General features: G+C 42.1%; 1 protein-coding gene across 1 annotated transcript in view; it reads right to left on the reverse strand.

Moving 5' to 3' along the window:
• Window positions 1–20980, reverse strand: part of PDIA5 (protein disulfide isomerase family A member 5) — a 101874-nt gene that overhangs the window by 9996 nt on the left and 70898 nt on the right. The window contains exons 14-15 of the mRNA XM_059820514.1: window positions 19652–19782; window positions 3086–3156 (exon numbers count right to left, since the gene is read on the reverse strand). Coding sequence (XP_059676497.1) covers window positions 3086–3156; window positions 19652–19782 — 202 coding nt within the window. The remainder of the gene's footprint in view (window positions 1–3085; window positions 3157–19651; window positions 19783–20980) is intronic.

The following is a 20980-nucleotide window of genomic DNA, read 5'->3' on the forward strand; positions in this document are numbered from 1 at the left end:
CCTTCAGCAAATCCAAGCTGGAGCATCACAAATCAGTTCCTTCAAGCTGAACTTTAGGATCAGCCAAAAGGCAAAACGCAGATTTTTTTGAAGATTTAGCTGGTGCCCTTTCAAGAGTCTCTGGAGTAGTTAGTGAACATGCCTTCCTGCTCCTCCATCTGTTCAGCAAAGCGGCAATCCTCACATTTGCATTTTCTGATGCATTTTCTGTGGAGCACAGGCCAAAGGCTTTCCCCTGGCAGCTGTATGCAAAGACGACAGTGCCCCAAGGCAAGAATGCTCCAGATGACTTTTTTTTTCCTTTTTAAATAACTGAAAAGCAATATGCTAACTGCTTCACTGGACTAGCCTCTCCACTGATCTGGTCTTACTGGCACTGAATTTCTCCAGGTAGGTGGAAAGCTGTGGAGGCTCTGGTTTATGGGTTACACCCAGAGCAATGTTTTGCAATAGCCTCACCACTGTCCTAGGCAAGCACGCAGGCTCGGGATTTCTGCTAAAACCACCAGCAGTGATGTGGCCAAAAGAACTGACGTCTGGGGCCAATGTTCTGAGCATTGCGTTTTCAAACTCCAACTCCAGCAGTGCAGATGATGAAAAAGTACACAGCATTACACACAACCCCGAGGAGGGGGGCTTCTGCGCCAAAACCGCCCCATTACAGCAAATCTGCAGAACCAGAGACACGTATTTAACAGCTTTAAGTTCCGCTCATCTTCAAAATTCCAATATGAAGACTCAAAGTCTCCCAAAGGATACCTTTTAAGATACCATTTATAACCAATTCAAGGCTGGAATGTTTTTATTGTTCTTTGGCTTCTGCGGAATTAAATGTTTAATTAAAGGACCACCCCTATTGAAAAGAAGATACAGTTTAAATGCTACCATAATCTGTTAAAGTGAAAAAACCTTTCTCCAGGGGGGAAAAAAAGACACTACTACAGATTAAAAATGAAAATTAGTAATCTTTCCCTGTTTTTGAAAGAAAAAATACTTCTTCCCTCTTAAGCAGTAATTTTACAGAAGTTTGAAACCCTACAGAATGACGAATTAGCCAGATTTTGAAGGCTCAGCCCAGTTTGGAACATGGGAATATGCCCAGTGCTGCTTGTGGGAACAGCCATATGCCCTTCTGAAGTCTTAAACAGGTTCATTTTCTTTTCCACAAGGGCACAAACTGGCAGCAAGAAGCACCTTGGCAAGTTATGGCTGTACACAATTAAATAGGGCTCCCCAGATAATCAATCCCTGGTACTTTCATAAGTCACTGGGGTGGAATAACATCGTTTTCCCTAACTGCACACACCTTTTTGAAACTGTACCAGCCTTAATATTCCCTACTGGCTCTCCTGTTCCAACTCATTACATTTTATACCTCCTCATTTCAGCCTTAAACTGAAGTCAGGAGTTGCAACCGTCAATCACTGCTCTGCTCTTGGAGTCCTTTCATAACCTGCAGTCTGAACTGAAAGCTTCACAAGCCTGCATTTACCACCACCACCATGTCCAATAAACTGCCATGATTCAGATCGCTTGTTAATACATTCTGGGGCTCTAATAAGCAAGTTTCACATTGTTTGGTACGTTTGCTTCATCTCCTCTGACTGAAATTTTAATGAGTTTAGGAAAGAGAGGCTTCATTGGGAACTACCAGAAAAGTGGGAAAACAAGGATACTTTCTCAGAGATCTTTGAAACAAACAAGTAACCAAAAGGCATCTGAGCACACAAATTTACAGCAGTAAGAGGACTGAAAGCTGCATGCCTCTTAACCTTCTGTGTGCCAGAGGGCATAAGTGATGGACGTCTAATTTTATGCAGTCAGTGATACAAGAATGATTTATTTCTTGTCAATCTGATGCATCTTCTGTGAGTTACAGAAAAGATGAGAGGGGAAAAAAAAAACCCACGACAAATTCTTCTGTTACGGTAGCAGGCAGATTAATAGGGGTGTAACTGTTACAAAATTACCTCTTCATTTAGAATAGAATATAGACTAGAATAGACTGTTTCAGTCGGAAAGGACCTACAACGATCATCTAGTCTCACTGCTTGACCACTTCAGGGCTGAGCAAAAGTTAAAGCACATTGTTAAGGGCATTGTCCAAATGCCTCTTAAACACTGACAGACTTGAGGCATCGACCACCTCTCTAGGAAGCCTGTTCCAGTGTTTGACCACCCTCTCAGTAAAGAAATGCTTCCTAATGCCCAGTCTAAACCTCCCCTGGGGCAGCTTTGAACCATTCCCACGCATCCTGTCACTGGATACCAAGGAGAAGAGATCAGCACCTCCCTCTCCACTTCCCCTCCTCAGGAAGCTGTAGAGAGCAACTTCCCTATTAAATGGCCAAATCTTTTCCATGCCACACCTAAACACAAAGCAATTGTGAAGTTGGAACAAATTTGGAGATCAGAATGAAATACAGTTCACTCAGAGATAATAAGCAGGTTTCTAGCTAGTTATCTGGTTAAATCCAGTAGCTCAAGTGTGGTTTTTTTTAATCCCAGATATGCATGCACTCAGTTAAAATGGTTCAGCTGATGCAAGGAAATTAACTGGTGTGCTTCAGCCATCAGATGTATTTTCAAGGCAGAAGCACGAGGGTCCTAGAAGGGCCTGACATCCTGGACTCAAGTCAGCCAACTTACAGAAATATATTATATTTATGCTATGCAAGCAAAGATTAGTTATATGATCGAGGTCTTCAAGACTGTCACACTACTTGTGGTTTCTCCACATGTGTCCCACTTACAGCTGACAAATGTTGAAGGGGAATGGAGATTATGTAAATTATCTTTTATTAATCTTTCAATGAGAAAGAATGTGTTTTGCTTCATAGAAAAAAACCCCTTACACAAAGAATTAAACAGAAAAGACAACAAATTAAGGAATACAGAATAGCTTAAAAGTGTAACTCAGTTTGACCAAAAAAGATACAACCCCTAAGATGCAGATACATTTCTATTAGTGAAACAGCTTCAGTTTCATCTACAAGTCTACCACCCTATCAATAAGCAAAGCCTATAAAGTACAAATGGTGGAAAGCGTTCTTAAATATCTCAGAAATAATTAACAGCAGGTTACCTTTCGATCTTCTTTGAAGACTTCGGCAGCAGTTGTAAAATGCGGAATGGCATTTTTACAGTGGGGACACCCTGTTTGACACAGGAAGAAAAAAACAGCATAAACATTAGTTGCAAATAAGATACTGGGACAAACTCAAGACACAAGGTGAATTAGTGGAAAATCTGTATTAAAAATAACTCTAGACAAGAGTTCTCCAGTTGTGGGAAGAGTGGGACAAGGCATCTGTAGACCATGTGTCAGCTACATGAACTTAAGCACCTATTTAAAATCCCTCTGACTTCAAGCAGTTTAAGTGTATACTTACAGTTGCACGACATCCCATACAGGGACCATGGTGCAGGGGGCTTTTCTCTATCTCCAGTCCCTTAGGAGCATTTTAAGATCGCTACCACAAATGGACAAACCACTTACCTGCTGCTGTACCTCCTCATGGGTACTACCATGTAGGTTATTACTGCTGTTGCCACAGATACCAGCTACATTTGGACACAGGAATAAAGACAGCGCAGTTGTGAACAGGAGGAGGTTGGAAGTTGGAAGGGAAGTCGCCAGGAGCATTTAGAAGTGTTTGGAATTGCCTGTGTTAGAGCCAAGCCATGGGGAACACAACGGACGGGAAGCGAAGCAAGTCCAACAGGCTACGCATCTTTCACTTATGGAGAGCCCAGGTCCAGTCCCAGTTTAGGATGACTGCTGCTGGCATTCCTGGAGACCTTCCTCCTGTTCACCACAAACGGGCAACCCCAGAAGAGTTTTACAGACACAGCACACAAGAACCTCACAGCTTTGTGTGGAAGATGGGCTGATACTTGCTTGTACCACCACAGCATTGAACAAAAGGCCAGTTCATCCCTTGCTTAAACATACAATAAATTTAATCAAACATTTCAGAAGAAGCCACAGAAGGGGAACAAGAACTGCTCTCGATTCAAGATTCAGATGTGAGTGCTCTTAATTCAGAAGCAATGCTTATTGTCTACGAATAATCTAAACTACTCTCAAAATGTCAATACCAAGTAAGGCTTTGAAAAGGGAAGTACCTGCATATGTGTAACAAATTACTTTTTTCCAACACAGTATAAAGAGGTTGGTCCCAAGCAAAGACTCAGGACACTTTTTTTTTGCTTAGATGCAAGGAAAAAAGGAATGGACACACTTCTGTCAAGCCTGTAGAACTCTAGTAAAGGCAAAAGAGTTCACCTTGCTATTATTTCTGGATAGGAATAGAACAGAGCACAGATGAGTTGCTCAAAAGCTCCAATTACAGCTTATGCTACTGTTATTTACCAGTATTTTACAATGATGAACAAGTGGCTATGTTACTTTTAAGTCAGTACTGAACAAATGCCCTCTTAGGAGGCTTGCAGCCACCCTCTGATAAACTGCACTCACTCTTTTAGCTGACAAGAAAGAGTATCTGTGCATAAACACTGCACGCCCCTTTCCACAAAGGAAAGGCTGCATACCCCTTTCATCTTCACCAAAATGCAATTTCATTGCTTACGTGCACTGCTTTGAATTTTACAGTGGTTTTTTTCTTCAGAAAAGGATTTTGAAAGCCCTGCAATGACACACGTGTATAAATACACTGAGACTCTAACTCTCCGTAGTTAGACTGAGTGCAGTAACTAACAATACCAAAAAGTCAAGGGGACGTATCCTGGGAAACTGAGGCACTTCTGTAAATCCATCTTAATGGCTTCAAACTCTTTACACAGCATAACAGCAGTCTATCCTTATGGCAGCTGTGTTTCAGTGGGAGATAGTGCAGATCCTCTACAGCTTGCAAACCATTAACTTTGTTGAGTTGTTTGGCATTTGCCTGGGAAAAAATGGTCAAGAAAGAAGAGGAGGAGGAAGAGAATAAGGAGGAGAAGGAGGTGGAGGAGGCTAGGGTTCCAGGCTGCTCCCATGGCCATCAGCCCACTTTGGTGACCCATTTTCTCTCTCACCACTTGCCTGTCCTATTTGCCTGATGCTGAAAAGCCTTTGGGTCAAGCCTGCCTCTTGACACATCTTGGATAATTTCCAATACTGTGGGGTGACTGCCTCAAGTGACTTGTAACACTGCTCTACACAAATAAATCAGAACTGGTGCCACCATCTAAAAGGAATTCCACAGACAAAAACAAGAGAAAAATCAGGCACCCCTAAAACAAGAACACTGGTTCTAGTCTACATGCTTACATGCTGTAGCTTACTGGAAAGCACTTCCAACTGTTACACTAAAGCATAAAGGCTCCTAAAAACTTAAGCCTTTCAAGTTCCCCTTTCTGCTTATGGTCTTGAGCTTGAAATTTAGATTTCGCCAAACAGCAACTTTCAAAGTCTCAATAAAAGATATTTCAAGAGAAACACAAGACTTCATGTCTTCTTATTCCCCTCTAATACCTTTATGATACATCAGTCAATGTGCTTCCCACCTCACGGGTGCGGGATCTGCAGAGGACGGGGCATTTGGTAAAGCCTCTCTCTAAGCCCCCACTAAAGTCACAGCAGGTAAGAGCTCTGTGAGCCGCACTCTTCAAGAAAACCAGAATATGATTCAACAAATAACAAGCATATTCTTTCAGACACAGAAAAGTCCTATGGCTATTAAAAATGCAAGCCCAGCAGATGGCTGGTAAGAAAAAAGCTCGAGTGGCCGTTTAGCTGGTGACTGCTCAGAGAAGCATCAGCAGCTGCTCGATGTCCCTTCCACCCTAGCAAGTCACCACTGCACATCCTGCTGCACAGCGTTCAACAGGCGGCATTGAGAAGAGCTTTGAGCGTGGTTCTCAGCAAAGATACACATCTTGTAAGGCCAAAAGGAAGCACCTGATTATCTAGACTGTTATGGCATTTTGGAAAAGGTAGGCAAAACCAAACGTGCTTTGAGGTTGTGGTCAACACCACCACAAAGAGGAGAGGAGCACCATGTAATTCAAAACAACTGATAAAGGAACCTATGCTCACAGCTTTTGTTTCTTCTTCTCTGTGATCTTCTTATCTTCCCACTCTAATACCAAATGACAAAAAGTTACTTTCATTTACCGATCTGAAGCTCCATTCCTCCTCCCTTCACTTCTCTCTTGGCCCAACCTCCTTTCTTTACTGCACTGTGCTTGCAAAACTAAAACACAACCATATGGCTTTTGGCAGAGCTGACTCCAAGTCCAGTAGGCATTTTGTTAGCCTTGGACATCCATCCATGGAACAGATGTGAACGCTACGCTGAATTCCCAAGGAGTTTCAAGGAGTCACCGAAAAAGGGGGAAGGAGCACATCGTATGGAATAGCAGAACTTCATCTGTTACAACTTAGAAGGATTGCCAAATGCAGCAAACACTTGGAAGTCATCCAACCCAGTCATTCTATTTAAAGCACACATGCCAAAAAAAAATAAAAGCAGAGGTTGATGTCTTCATTTTGACAGACAGAAAACTTGTTCTCCCCATTCTCTCTTCACACCCACTATCACACATTTATTTTAAGTGTTAACACTATCTTCCAGATTTGAAAGTGCGAAGAAAGGAAATGTACTGAGCACTGTACATGAGGATAGGAAGTGTGCAGGCTTTTTACAAAGGATTTTCCAGATGGGCTGCAATGGAAAGAGATTAAACTGGTGGCATCTGAAAGTGTGGGTAAGGTGTCAAGAATCAAAAGGTCCTGCCCCTTCTCAGTAGTATTTATAGGACAGTAAGTCACTATGGACTAAAGAAGTGGGAAGATTCATTCCATTTCATTTTAGTTGAATAATTTGGGTGCTATGGTAGGTGCACAGGCTTCCTACAAGGCCAAGAGGTGGACTTTCAATTAGGTAGCATTGGAAGCAGCACTTCTGGGAGCAGAGCCTTCTAACGTAGGTGCAGGCTTTGCTTTACCAATTTTCTTTCTTCGTTTTTACATCATTGTCAAATTTGATCTCAGCAGGGTTAACAGCAGATGTGAACTGAACAGTAATTTCCTGTGCCTGACTTGAGAAATCTGAAAGAAATCTGCTCCTGGAACATCCAGCCTTTCCACAGGATCCCAGCACTGGCACTCAAAACCCCTAATCACTTCTGCAAATCTCGAGCTAACTTCATTTCCTAATGCAGAAACACACTTGCATCACCTGGCAGGAAAGCAAGAGAGCTTGACATCTAATGCACATGCGGTAGCATGTGTTAAGGCCATTCTCCATTCCCAGTCAGCAAACGATACAGCTTTACTACAGCTCTGGCCAGACAGTCTCACCCCTCTGTGCTCAAAATTTTGCACCCTGGAGGCCCCCCCATGCAGCCCGTGGTGGTATCTGCTCTGCCTGACTGCTGAAGCCTGCTGGGGGATGAGGGCTGCCTGCTTAAACCACAGGTCCGTGGATCCATATGAGAACACCTGCAATAGAAGGGTTCTAAGTTCTCTTTGCCTTTGCACTACAAATTTAAAATTTTACATGAACCCAGTATTTTGTACAGGTGTTTTTTCCCTCATTCATGCTGTAAAGTTGGTAAGGGCTGTGAAGGCACACTGCAGTACAGTCATGGGAGGCACCGTCACATTCCTCACCTTGAAAACCAAGTAGTTCTTGACTGATCCAGTACATGAAAAATATCATTACTGTGGGTAAAAATTCAAGAGGAATGGCTGATGAAGAGCAGACAAGGGAAATCAAGTAAGCAAGCAAGCAAGCAAGCAGGCTTCATTCAGACCCATTATCACTGAGGGGGAGAGGGAGTCAGATTAAATCTCCTCTAATTAAAGAAGCTAAAGGAAAGCTAGTGGGTCTTTTGGGAGATGAAATGATGGAAAATATATAGCCCAGCTTATTTTCTGTGGACTGAATTTACTGATAGCAGGAACAACCACATGGTACAGCATCTTCTCTGGGTGTCTTTGAGGAAAGAACCAATGAGCCAGCATTGATTTGGGCACAGAAAGGTGTCAGAGAGGCCAGCACAGAAGCTGGCTTCATCCTCACGGAAGCACTGGTTTGAGGACTTTGAAGAACTAAAGAACTGCAGGGTTGAGCTGGATGTGTTTTCCAATGTGATGCCACAAAACGTGTGTATACATGACGCAAAACAAAGATACCACATGGGGAAATAGAAAAACTTACTAAGTGCTCACATCACCTTGCAAACTATTTTTATTTTAAACAAAAAACAGACTGAGGAAAAAACAATATAAACCCATTTGTCAGGTAAGGTAAGAAAGACAGAAAACTGATATTAAAAACCAAGTGCACATCGCCCCAAACATAAGAGTAATCAAGCATATGTTGTGGTAGCAATTCAATAAATCCACAGAAGTAATATCCTGTATTCAGAATTGTAAACATTTCCCATAATTGGAGCGTCCCGTGGGATGCAGAAGGCATGCAAAGAGGATTTCAAAGCAACGGAACAATCAAGTGAATAACCTACATATCTTTATTACATTCAAATAGAGAATTTTTCATTGGATAGGGTTTCTTTTTTTAACCACGTGAATTGTTCAGAGATGATAGCAAGTCAAAAGAAAAACTTAGAGATTCTTAAAACTTCAATGTACAAAAGTATTAGGACCAGATGGCAATTATAAAGAAGTCTCCAGAGTAGTGCATGAAACAGGTGCAACCCTGTTGGACAATAGTAATCTTATTATATTTAAAATAAAATTGTGTGAAATTTTCAGAATTGCCTAAAGGAGTCAAGTTATCTTTCCAAAAAACACAGATTTCTTCTTGCTTAAATATGAAAAACGTCCTTTAAGTTACTTCATGTTTTGTTTAATTTGAAACTACAAAGCCCAGCGATATAATATAACCTCTCTACAGCTGAACAGTACAAGGTTAATTCAGTTTCCTTAGAAGAGTGGAAGCTGTATTAGCATAGCACATAGAAGAAAGGTGAAGCTGTTTTTAATGAATATAAATCAAAAGCTAACAATTTGTACAAAATAGATAAAGGAAGCAAATGGACATCAAAGCAGTATCTACAGTCAGCAGAGGTAATAATGATGTTTTAAGTATATAAGGGGCTTTAAATGTATTAGAAGCAAAAGAAATCCAAACAATACTAGCAATATAGCTTTGAAAGAAAATGATGGAGTTGTCAAAAGTAACTTCACTGAATATATAAATGAAAATATTAAGTAGGTTTGGAGAAGGTCTCTATGCCTGGCACCTCCAAAATGCTCTTTGCAGTTCTGGGTCCACAAATCAAGAATGGGTTCAAACTGGAGGGGGCTCAGAAGACCCATGAGAAAAATAACAGGACTGGAAGGTGTGTTTCATGGCAAAGGGAGTCAGGAAGCTCAGTGTATCAATAGCTTAAATCCAAAGATTACGAAGTGATAGAAATCGAGAAAAGTCAGTCTAGTTTTCATTATAACGAGCTATTCAAGCTGGATGCCAAAGGCTAAATAGCCTCCAGAGCTGACTTGTGCTGAAGCAGGTCAAATTCAGACAGGAAATTCACATTCCCCATCACTAGTGATTTTTAGTCTGAAAGGAAATGGTTTTCTAAAAAGGATGCTTTCACGCAGTGGTTCTCCACCTGATCAGACTGCAGCCTATCCTTGACTCAGATCGCTGAGCTGAAACTGCTACAGAGGTGATATGGTTTTGCTGTACTTGTATCACCACCTCCCAAGGGGCCAGTAGCTGCAGTGTACCAGCACTGCCTCACAGGTCAGGTGAGGACAACAGCCCCTGCTGACCCTAACCTGAGCATCCCAACTAAAAAGGCTCTACACCAGTGCAGATCAGGTATTTTAACTTCAGAAAGCACTACCTTATACTTTTTGCCCACCATTAATACATAATGATGTATAACCCCACCCATGTTGTTTCTGTATGTGCTTTTAGCATCTTGTACATAATAAAATCTTGTAAGTAAAGTAACAAAGTGGTGTGCGTATATTTTACATGAGATTTTTCAAAGAGATAGTTTAAATATCCACACATTTTAATGTTGTAGACTGTTTCCATATCAAATATACTAATTTAAACTGTCAGTATTTTCATAGCAAAGTCCTGGCCAACTCCTTAGAGGAGATCTGAAAGCCCAGTGATTTGTGAGACTGTGGCATTTGTGCTGTCTGTGCTCTATCCTCAGCATGAGGAAGGGCTCTGCTCCCCCTTCAGCCCCCAGCTTCCTTTAGTGCCTCTCAATGGGTGATCTCAAATGCTTTATCTAATATCAATTAATTAGGCTTCAAATTGCCCTTAAGAGAGACAGACATGATTATCCCCCTCTGTCATTACAACCAAGGTTAAATGCAGTCAGGAAGAGGTTAAGTGACTCTCAGGGTTCACAATCCTGCTTGACAGGGAGCAGGGCTGCAAGGTGCTGACTCCATTCATTCAACTGCAAACCCATCAGGGCCTCAGAGGGTTCAGCACAAGGCAGGATGGAGCCCTCAGCGTGCTAAGTGCAGAGCAGGGAATGACTTTCTGATTCCCCATCTCAGCTCCCCATCTCTGCTTGAAGTCATCACTGTCTAAATAACAGGGGTAGATACTGCCCTCCGTTATTGGTTTTTAAATGACTGCAATTCTAAGCAAGTGAAAGCAGCACATGGCACAGCTACCAAAGGAAACCCAGGAGCTTGTAGACCACAGAGTAAAGCAAAGCCTGTTTCCACTTCAAGAGTTCCAAGTGATTAACTAGAATTAAAACAAGAATATTACTTGGTCAATCAAGGAAAGACAGGCCATGGACAGTAATTGCACAGATAAGAGCTGAAAATGGGTGTACTGCTTAAACCAACACAATTTGTGTAGCTACAGAAGTTACTGAATCCACAGGCAGATTTGAGAAAGGCATTGGGAGATGTTACTGAAAGGTTAATTCGCTTTTGTTCTACCAGTAGAGAATTGGAGGGTGATTTAATTGAATATCTGAAACCAAAGCTCATTTTATGACATGACCTGACACATAACATAATCATATTTCCAAGACACGAGATATTAGTAATTGAACAGATGGGGATTTGTCCTTTGATTTGAAAAAGGTCATAAGGTGTTCAGTTAAGCATTGGGTCAACCAGGGCTTGCCTCGCTACTCTTAACAACAACAGGCAACCTACTACTGATTTCACAGCCTGCTGGTGGGTTTTATTGCGTTTTTTTCAAAGCTATCTGAACTCTTATTTTGTAGCACTTTGAGGGTATACAGAGGAGATGAGGGATACGAAAACTAAATCTTTGGAAACCACAGCCTTAGATATGAACAATTGCAATAGCAGCAACAAAGTCTTCAGAACAGGCCAAACTGCACAGGTGAGAAGAGGAGAAAGACTCAGCACAAAACTCCTGGACTGTTTTATCCACTACAAAAGGCAAAGATAAGACTAACTGCAGTGAATTACAAATGATACGACAGCACTTGGCATTTGGCAACCAGCAATCCTTTAAGATGGAAAGCTGTACAGCAAGCCACCGCTGGACAGAAAGGGTTAAAGAGCAATAGTTACACCCAAAACAAAACTTAAGTGCCAGTTCCAGCAGACCTGGATTTTCCAGATAAACTGTGTCACTGGCTGGTGTGGCACAAACGAAGCTGGTAACAGCAGTTAACCAAGTCAACATCAGCCTTGGTTAACTGCAAGCATAGTTAAAGAGCAAACAAAATAATTTTGCCATCTAACATGCCAGTGGATGCAACTGGTAATCAGAAGATAAACTGCTCTGAGTTAGCAGTGGTCTGGCAGAGCGCTGGGGGAGGCACCGTTGAATTACACCTGCGCTGAGTAAGGCTCAAAAGCAGCCCCTGTTATGATAATGTTGCATCACCAGAAAAAGCATCTGTCTTATTAGAAACGGTTTCACCACACTGCATAAGGGTGGGTGGCGTATTCACAGTTAAATGTCTCCTAATGTACCCCACACAGACTTTACGTGATGTTGCATGAACACAGCTGTGTCCCCAAGGAGAGAATTTCACGGGGCAAGGGCACGCACTTCCCTCCTCTTCGCCTTCTCACAAGCCTGAACTGTTTATATACAGGTAATATTCTTCACACCAATTCAAGCAGCTGTAACATTTTAGGGTTACGATGGATTTAAAGCATGGATGCTGTTTTACAAAACAAGAGGAGTTGGATCACTCCGACAAATTTTAGTTTAATGCCACAGCTCCACGTCAGCCAGCTCTGAGCACTTCCATCACAGCTACGCACAGTCCTGTGAAGTGCCTCAACTTCTGAGTTGAGAGCAGTTAAAACTGTTCTCTGGGTGCTAATTAATATCCTCTACACAAACACTGGGGCTAAGAGCAGTTCTGCCAGCCTGACTGCAGAGACCACTCTATAAATTCATCCTTTATCAAAATCAGCCTGTTAATGGGCTCTGTGGCATCAGCACTATTTCCACGGACAGGAATGCACCTCGCTAACGCGAGCCTGTAGCAAGAGCCCTGCTAATGCAGGAGAGAAACCAGTTAGCGGCAGAGCTAACATATCAAAATTCTGCAGTGCCAGCCCACGCAGGATTTAAAGCCTCATTATCAGAGGGTCCAGACCTCGCTTCTGCTTCAGTCAACAACCAGAAAATCCTTCCTGCAAGGATTTTTGCCTTGAAACGGATTCTTTCTGTTCAGCATGTTTTTAATAATTTTTTGACAGCTTAAGCTTCATTTACAAACACGCACGTTTTGTTCAGGCTCTTTGATACAACCTCCTAATGAAAACTTAACAAGATGTGCTTGCAAGCGATGGGAAAACCTCTTGGTGGGAGCCAATCGGAGGTCATCATGGGACACTGAATTCATCTGTGTTGCTTCTTTGCTCGGTGCATCTGGATCCATTAACTCAACTATTGAGTGTTTTAGCCCCCTCTGTGCATCCTTCATACAGAACTGTGCCACCCAAGTCTGCTCAGCACTGAGACCCAGACCGGTCACCTCAGGGCCAGCAGCCACCGGCTGAAGCCTCACGGTCAGTCAAAATTGCCATGTTTTGTTACAGCAGTCCGGTTTGGCCAGAACACAGCATTATCTCACCAAACCTTCCTCTACAAAGGCTGAGATACGGTGCAACCAGCTTTGTCCCAGCTTACTTCAAAAAAATGGGAGGTATGAAAAGGAAACATTACCGCTTTCTTAAGAACAGCTTTTTGATGACAGCTTGGGTCGCACGGGCAAGCTAGCAGGGCTGGAGGAGCATACTGGCCCTCCTGGCTGTTAACATTAATAGCCAAAACACTGTCTGCGCCCATTCTGCACACAGTGCAACCCACCCTGGCAAGGACTCTCAGCTAAGTGCTTTTTTGTTATTGTATGTTCCCCAATGCAATAACTTGGACAGAAGAAACTGGGCAGTTTTTATTGTGAAAAGACAGAGAAGGAGCATACCAGGATACAGAATGATTAATATTTTGAATAAAGCCTGTGGGAAAAATTAATGCAAGTTTGCTTTAGCTCTCAGCATTTTATGCACCGCTGATGAAACACACAGGGATGGGCAGGACTGATTTATTCAGAACTCAAAAAAAGTGATCCCTATCTGATTTCTTACTGCTAAATAAATCCCTATCTGATTTCTTTCTTACTTCTTACTGATGGCCAGGAGATGACCCATCAGACAGCAATGATGTCAAGATTCCTGCTTGACTTGGGAGCCAAAGAACTCTCTTTGTGTTACATCAGAACAATAGGCAGGCACCATGTCCCACTAACAGCTTAGAACAACACACAGCCTTTTAATGGCTCAAACATCATCCCAAAGTCTTGTGTGATTTTACCAGATGCAACATGGATTAAGCACCCTCATTCACTTCTTCCAGCCCTGAAAGAAAAACCCTACAAAAAATTTAAGTGAAGAGCCAAGAAGGCCGATGTCTCTTAATTGTACATCCTCTTGTCACAGTACAGCTACTTACCCAATATAAAAATACCCCATTAAAACCATCTTCAGTACTGTTTATTTCTGGGTGTTCTTTGGGTAACCCTTGTGGGTCAGGCTTCACCAGGAAATAACCTTTTCCTGCTGACAAAAATAATTTCCAGTGAAGTGAAAGTTTCACTGCTGAACAGAGAACCGGAAATCAGCTTCCAGCAAAGTATTTATTAAAAATACCCATTTTGTGAACCCTGTTGAGTCCCACAAATTGAGGCTATTTGGCAAGTTAATAACATTGGCAACTGCCACCCTTACAAACCATTAAAAGGGAGCATTTCGCCCCTATTATTTCTCATTGCTGCTGAAGGTCTTTATTTTTTAAGAACACTTATTACCTTGTGCTTTTACAAAAGAAGGAACTGAATGAATTTGCTCAGTGCCGAGCCCTTCCACTAAAAGTGACTGATCTAAAAAATAAGTGCCCTGGCTCCATCATTTGGACCTGTTAATGACTGGTCTATTATATATAATTCCTATTTCTGACACAGTTGATTCATTTGTAGTCTCTTTGGAGGCAGCAATCTCAACCAAAAAATAATATGAATGTGTTTTCATGTGTTGGTCTCTCATTCTTACGAGCCACAAGTGGACAGCTGTTTCTGTGCAAGAATTAGTAGGGAGTGTTATTAAGACTTTCCTATTTAGAGAAAACCAAAACTTGATGGGAAGGGTAAAAAAAAACAAAACCAAAACCAACAAAACAAAAACAAACCCAAAACAAAACAAAAAAACACTGTGTGTTTCAAACTCCAGTGTTACTATTCCTAGAAACACAGCATTGCTGTGGTTGGAAGGCACTTCTGAAGATCATCTAGTCCAATTCCCCTGCTCAAAACAGGGTCAACTAGAGCAGGTTGGCCCAGCACTGTGTCCAGCTGGATTTTGAGTATCTCCAAGGATGGAGACTCAACACCCTCTCTGGTCAACCTGTTCCAATATTCAACCACCCCCCCAGTAAAAAAAACCTACTTCCTCTTACGTTTAAGCACTATTTCCTGCGTTTCAATTTGTGCCCATTGCCTCTTGTCCTGTCCCTGGGCACTGCAGAGAAGAGTCTGGCTTTGTTTTCTTTACCCTCCACATTAGGCACTTATGCATACCGATAAGATCCTGCTGAGCTTCCTCTTCTTCAGGTTAAACAGTCCCAGCTCTCTCAGCCTCTCCTCATATACCAGATGCTCCAGACCCTTCATAACCATCATGGCCCTTCACTGGATTCACTCCAGTATGTCAATGTCCTTTTTGTGCTGGGGAGCCCAGAACTGGACACAGCAATCCAATTGTGTCTCACCAGTGCTGAGTAGAAGGGATCAGCTCCCTTGACCCGCTGGTGATGCTCTGCCTAATGCAATTGAGGATGCCCATCTATGGAGTCTGTGTCCCCAGTTCTGAATTGTTTCTACAAGAGCAGAAAAGACCTAGCACAAGTTTGAGGGAGCATCACCCAAGAATAGCTAAAACTTGACAGTCACATCACCAAATTATTACATCAAAAAGGCATATTAAATCCCAGGGATGAACAAGGCAGAAGAGGGAACCATGTGAGTTTCAGTTAAGAGAATGTGATGGTCATTAATTTGGTATGGTCTTTGCATTGGCTCTACAAGAAATTCCATGTAGGACTCCAAAGGCTTCTCCAGACAGAACTTTGGGTTGAAAACACAGTACGCTCCTGAAGAACTATCTGCATCTCCCTATTTCATTGAAAAATGCTCACCTAGCTTCAATCACATTTTTTTTTCCTTAATTCAGTTTGAGTAATGCAGCAAAAACATCTCTGAGAAGTTATTTACTGGAACTTTGTTGCCCTTTGTGATTCTGACAACTAATCACAACCAACTGCTTCTATTTTGCACAGTTTTCAGTGCTATAGTACAAGGAGGTTAAAATGTAATGCATTGGCAAAGTCAAATCTCAATTATCTGGGATAACAGAGTGGAGAGAGCACATAAAAGTAAAAATGCAGATAAAACGCATTCAGATAAGCTATATAAACAAACAGTGAGGACATAAGAGAAAGAAGAAGGAAAAGTCAGTGTGTTGATCCCCGCAGAGACACTGATGCAAACTGGTCAGTCGAGGATGTTAGGCATTTAACGTCGTGAGTCTTGAAACAAGCTCTGGATGTAGGCCAAAGACATGCAGCTAGCGTAATTCTGGCCATAGCTGGTTAAGCACTGCAGTCTAACTGGGCTAGGCTGGATCTATTCTTGTCCATTTGGCTCACTTCCCAATTTCGTCAACAGCCCCCCCCAAATCCTGATCATCCATGTACCAGGTTATATGTGTACACCAAACTATACTCAAGACTGACTAGTTGTCTCCTCTCCCCATTTCTAGACTAAGCCAAGCAGTTACAAAAGGAAACCTGGAGTAGTTGATGGTATCCAGTACTCCAAAGACTAGTCTATGGAGATAATAGACACAGATCCCATAAAACCCTCCCAAAACACATCTCAAATGCTGCCACAATAAGCCTACTGCTTTCAAATGCTCCTCAAACTCCTCATGACAGTCCCCAGGACAAAACACACACCTGTGGCATGACGCTTCACTTCAACAGATTGTATCATTGTCCTCTTATTTTAGACATCTTGAACTCAGAGATAAGGGAGTGGGATGACAATTACATCTTAGGACCACAAGAGCCCCACAAGGGTCCAGAGAAGAGCCGGGCCGGGTGCTGTGTAGCACAGACACCAGCAGCCTGCTCCAAGCGCTAGTCCTGAGAAGCACTGACAAGTGCCAGCCTGCACCATAAGCCTGCGTGGCATGGTGGCCACAGAGGGTACAGACCTACCCAATGGACACCCAGATGAAGATCAGGTCCAAGGCAGTTATTGGCACAAGAAGCATTAGCTTTTCTGCAGCTGACACTTTTGCCCCGAGTCAGTACTGGGGATCTGCCCTTACTGCTGCCTCCTGGCCTAAATCAGTCATTACAGTACACAGAGATGCCACTGAGGAGGAATGGGAATATGAAAGCAAGAACATCACTCTCTGTGGGTGTCAAGTCCACAGGAGTGGATTTTTTTCCCAGTAATTTCAAGAGTTTTGATTCTGATTCTCAGTCCTTAAAATATTCCACAGGGACCAGGAATAACCTTTATGCTTCACCCACATTTAGGGTGATGGAGTAATGAGTTCCCCATCTTTTCCATGTGGATGTAGCAGTCTTCTCTTCCGGAGCTAAATCACTGTGAAGCATATTCAGTACCATTACAGCACCGCTCAGCTCAGTCCAGAGTTATCGGCATAGCAGCAGATTGATGGTTCTCCTATACATATTAAGTAATTTGGACTGGAAGCTGCCACAGAAAAGCCAGACCTCATTTTAATTTTCATGTAAGATATATATCTGTGGCCTTTGCCTAAAGGTTTGTCACTCTGGCTGAAAGCTTTACAAAGGTCAGAATACTCAGCTTTCTGCTTTAAATTCTAATGACAGATGAGAGATACATTTCTTAGCATAAATATTTATATATAAACATGCTTTATATATGCATGTATACACACACCCCCAATCTTAAAATATCTCAGCATATGTGTAAGTGTAACAAATACTGTCATAGAGTCACAAGTGAATGGAGTAACATACTGTGAGTCTGCACTGACCTAAGATGTGGATCTGAATAGAAAAAGAAAATTATTTGAGATAATGGGGCCTGGCAATTTTAGCAGTGTTCCTTCTGCACTGAAATAAGCAAGTTAAGACTAATTGGCAATGTAAGCTCCAAGAGGTCTCAAGATTGAGAAAACAGTAAACAAAAGCTAATCTATCAAATTTAGCAGGAGGCACATTATCACTGCAGAAAAGCTGAAAAATAGAATGAGTTGTACCGTTCTATTGCATTAATGATTATTTCACAGAAACCAGAGATTTAAAACACTTATCTGCTACCCTCCCCTGCACCCAACAAAGGGCAGGCTCGTTGCACTCCCTTTGTGCGCATGCCTTCTGCTTTGCACACCGACACTTCCACATTTAGAGAGAACAAATCTGACAAGTCAGAAACTGTGCACGACCCACATACTGACAACACAACAGTAACGCTGACTGTCTTAGGAGTCATGGGAAGGCCAGAAGTGGTTCCAGTTAACACCTCTCTGTCCTGTATATAGGTGGTCTCATCCAGCACTGTATCCAAAACAGTGCAAGAAGAATGTGTCTGAAGGGCAGTCTCAAAGGACCCACCAGACTTACATCATGCAAGCCTTGCTTTTGCAGCCTGTTCGTACAGACAGGGCCAGGCTGATCCTTAGTCACCCCTCCTGGTGTAAGGGTAGAAGTCAACCCGCAAACAACGGTATCATAATTAGCCCATCAGGCAAGTTGCCTCATGCTTTCAACCCTGAGAGCTACATACTCATTGCACATAGTGTCTTTACTTTAAACATGGCTTTAAAAAAGACCAAGAATTTAAGCACCTTAAAAAGATGCAGCTAAAAACCTAAAGGGAAATAAATCTCTCTCTTTTACAGAAAGTCACTCGTCAGGTAAAGAGAACTCAAGAAATGGTGAACTCCTAAATCTTACCATCTCATGTGCAATCATTTGATTTTAAAGTTACGCCTTGCTCTTAACCAGTTGAGGTCCGTGAATCAGAAATGCCTGGCACATGGGCAATTTTTAGTGAATAGGTGGTGGGAACTGGAGTTGAGAAGGGATTAAGTCCCCTGCCCTTTTCTTTTACAACCTTCCAGAAATCTCCCTTCTGAATTGCACCTCTCCCTTCTCCCACATCCCACATCCAGCAGGGCTTCGTGGGAGTCCCAAAGCATTCATGTTTAATTCTCTAACAGAAAAGCAAAATAAGGGGCTGTCTGATTAAACATTAAGGACCTGAACTTTTTCTCCCTTTCTGAAAAATACCTTCAGTTTAATGGGAACAAGTTAGTAAATGCTTATCTGAAGGTTATCCGTTAATTGCAGGGCTGGCCATGTGATAGGGAAGAATTTTTCTTGCATCTGGGGGGGGGCTGAGTCATGTGCTATAAAAGCAAGTTAATACTATCTAATATTAAGGATTATCTTCTCCCTTTGACAGACCCCTCAAAAGTTAAAAACCTGTACCAAGTCTGCCCGTCTCTGGGACAGCACAGGAAAACAGAAGACGTCCCTCCCATTCACCTAATTTATAAAAGGCCTGATTCAAAACTTCTGTAGAAATATTCTCAGGAGCTTCAAAAAGAAAGTGTGCGTGTGATGCACGCAAAACAATCTGGGAGGAGGAAGCTGTGCCCGTATTCTCAGTGGAGATTTAAATGTAGATTTATTACAGACAAAATTTATTCCATCAAAATTTGTTCTCAGCCTCTGGGGACTGATTCCTCCTACACGGCTATATCGATTTCACTACTGAAGTGCTGCACTAATGAGTCAGGCTCTCCATGTCCATTGTGCTACCATAAAGGATCACGTTTCGTTATATGAACCATAAAATGCAGCACAGGAAAATAAATCTGTTTTGTTTGTGTACCCCTGCTTGCTTTGGTGTCTGCATTAATGCAATAACTTTTTAAACAAACACTGTATACACAGTTTTGTTTCCATTTATAAAGATACAAACGATGGTGCCAATGATGGTCCCATGCAGTTATATACAGAATCAGCTCTTTACCCTTAAACGTCTGGGGACAGTGAGGGAATTAATTCAGCATTTCATAAACTGTAGGGTTTATAATACCCATCCACATAGAGAGGTATTTACTCACATGGTGCATAGAACATGACAAGAGAGTGCTTCTTCTTCTTCAAGGACTCCCTGAAGTCTTCTCCAGCAAGGTGGATAACGCTAGTCTGTTTTTCTTCCCATGCAGGCTCAGGGGGAGGTGGTGCTTCAGGACTAGAAAAGAAAGGAAATGAGATTGGTTTGAAAATGTTTCTGGAAGCAGGCAAAGGGGCATCACATCCTGGTCATAACTACCATGAGGGGACTGAGGTTGAACAATCCTTCAAGGTGCTTATGCAATAGAAAAACATGCTTGATATTTCTAACACCAGATAACAACAAAAAAGATGCAAGTTAATTTCTGGAACTCGATATAATTTAAGTGATTGTACTCAGGCATATAAGTAGGAACGCAGAATAAAGATTTCCTGCATTGCATCCAACATCTGGGTGAAAAAAACACTGCTCTTCTATCGCTGTGTCATCCATAGGCGTGAACTGAGAAGAACAGCAAGCAGGTAGAATCAAAAGGCAACCGATACAGAACAGTATCTTCCATCCAAACATCCTTTTTGCACTCTTTATCGCTATCATGAAAACTTCTATAAAGAATTTCATGACCTTCTCTTGAATTCAGATATTAAAGCCAGGATGCAATAACCAGCATCGTTCCACTTGGAAGACTGGGGGTGACTGAACTGGAATATTTTACCTTGATAAAGAGAACATCAGGTTTCAATTATGTCTGCACATACTGACTAGATCAGAGCAATCCCGCACATCCAGAGCGCCTCTAACAAAACTTCTGCTATTCACCAGCTCACAGACTTCTCTCAGACTCATTAAATTCATTCCTGCTGTATCTTAAATAGTGATTACTTATATAAAATCATCAGAATGGTGTCACGGTATAAAGACCTTCATATGTCGTCTTGGTAATAAATTAGTTTTTCAGACTTTTTTGTCAGACTTTCCTGTCACTTTGAATGACACCATTTTAAGTTATATCAGGTACATAAAAACCAAGTGGAGAAAAAACTCGATTTTTAAAGTCCTACTCAAGGTCACTTGGTGGACATCCATCGTATTTCCATCGATACTGATTTGCCAGTTGTTAGCAGAAGAGTTAGGGCAGCTGGTCTGAATTTTCACACAAACACAGTCGGTGTGAGCTATCATCAATTGCACTTACAATCACAGGTGTGACTTCATCTCACACAGACCTTCCTCTGCTGACCTGAAATAAGGTACCTACTGGTAACAACCTGGTGTGGCAGCACAGACTACAGTCACCACAGAGGGACCGGAGCGGAAACCCACATGGCTGCGACTAGACCACTCATTGGGATAGGTTTACACACGCTGTACTTTT

The sequence above is a fragment of the Gavia stellata genome, chromosome 8, assembly GCF_030936135.1.
Source record: "Gavia stellata isolate bGavSte3 chromosome 8, bGavSte3.hap2, whole genome shotgun sequence".
Classification (NCBI taxonomy): Eukaryota; Metazoa; Chordata; class Aves; order Gaviiformes; family Gaviidae; genus Gavia; species Gavia stellata.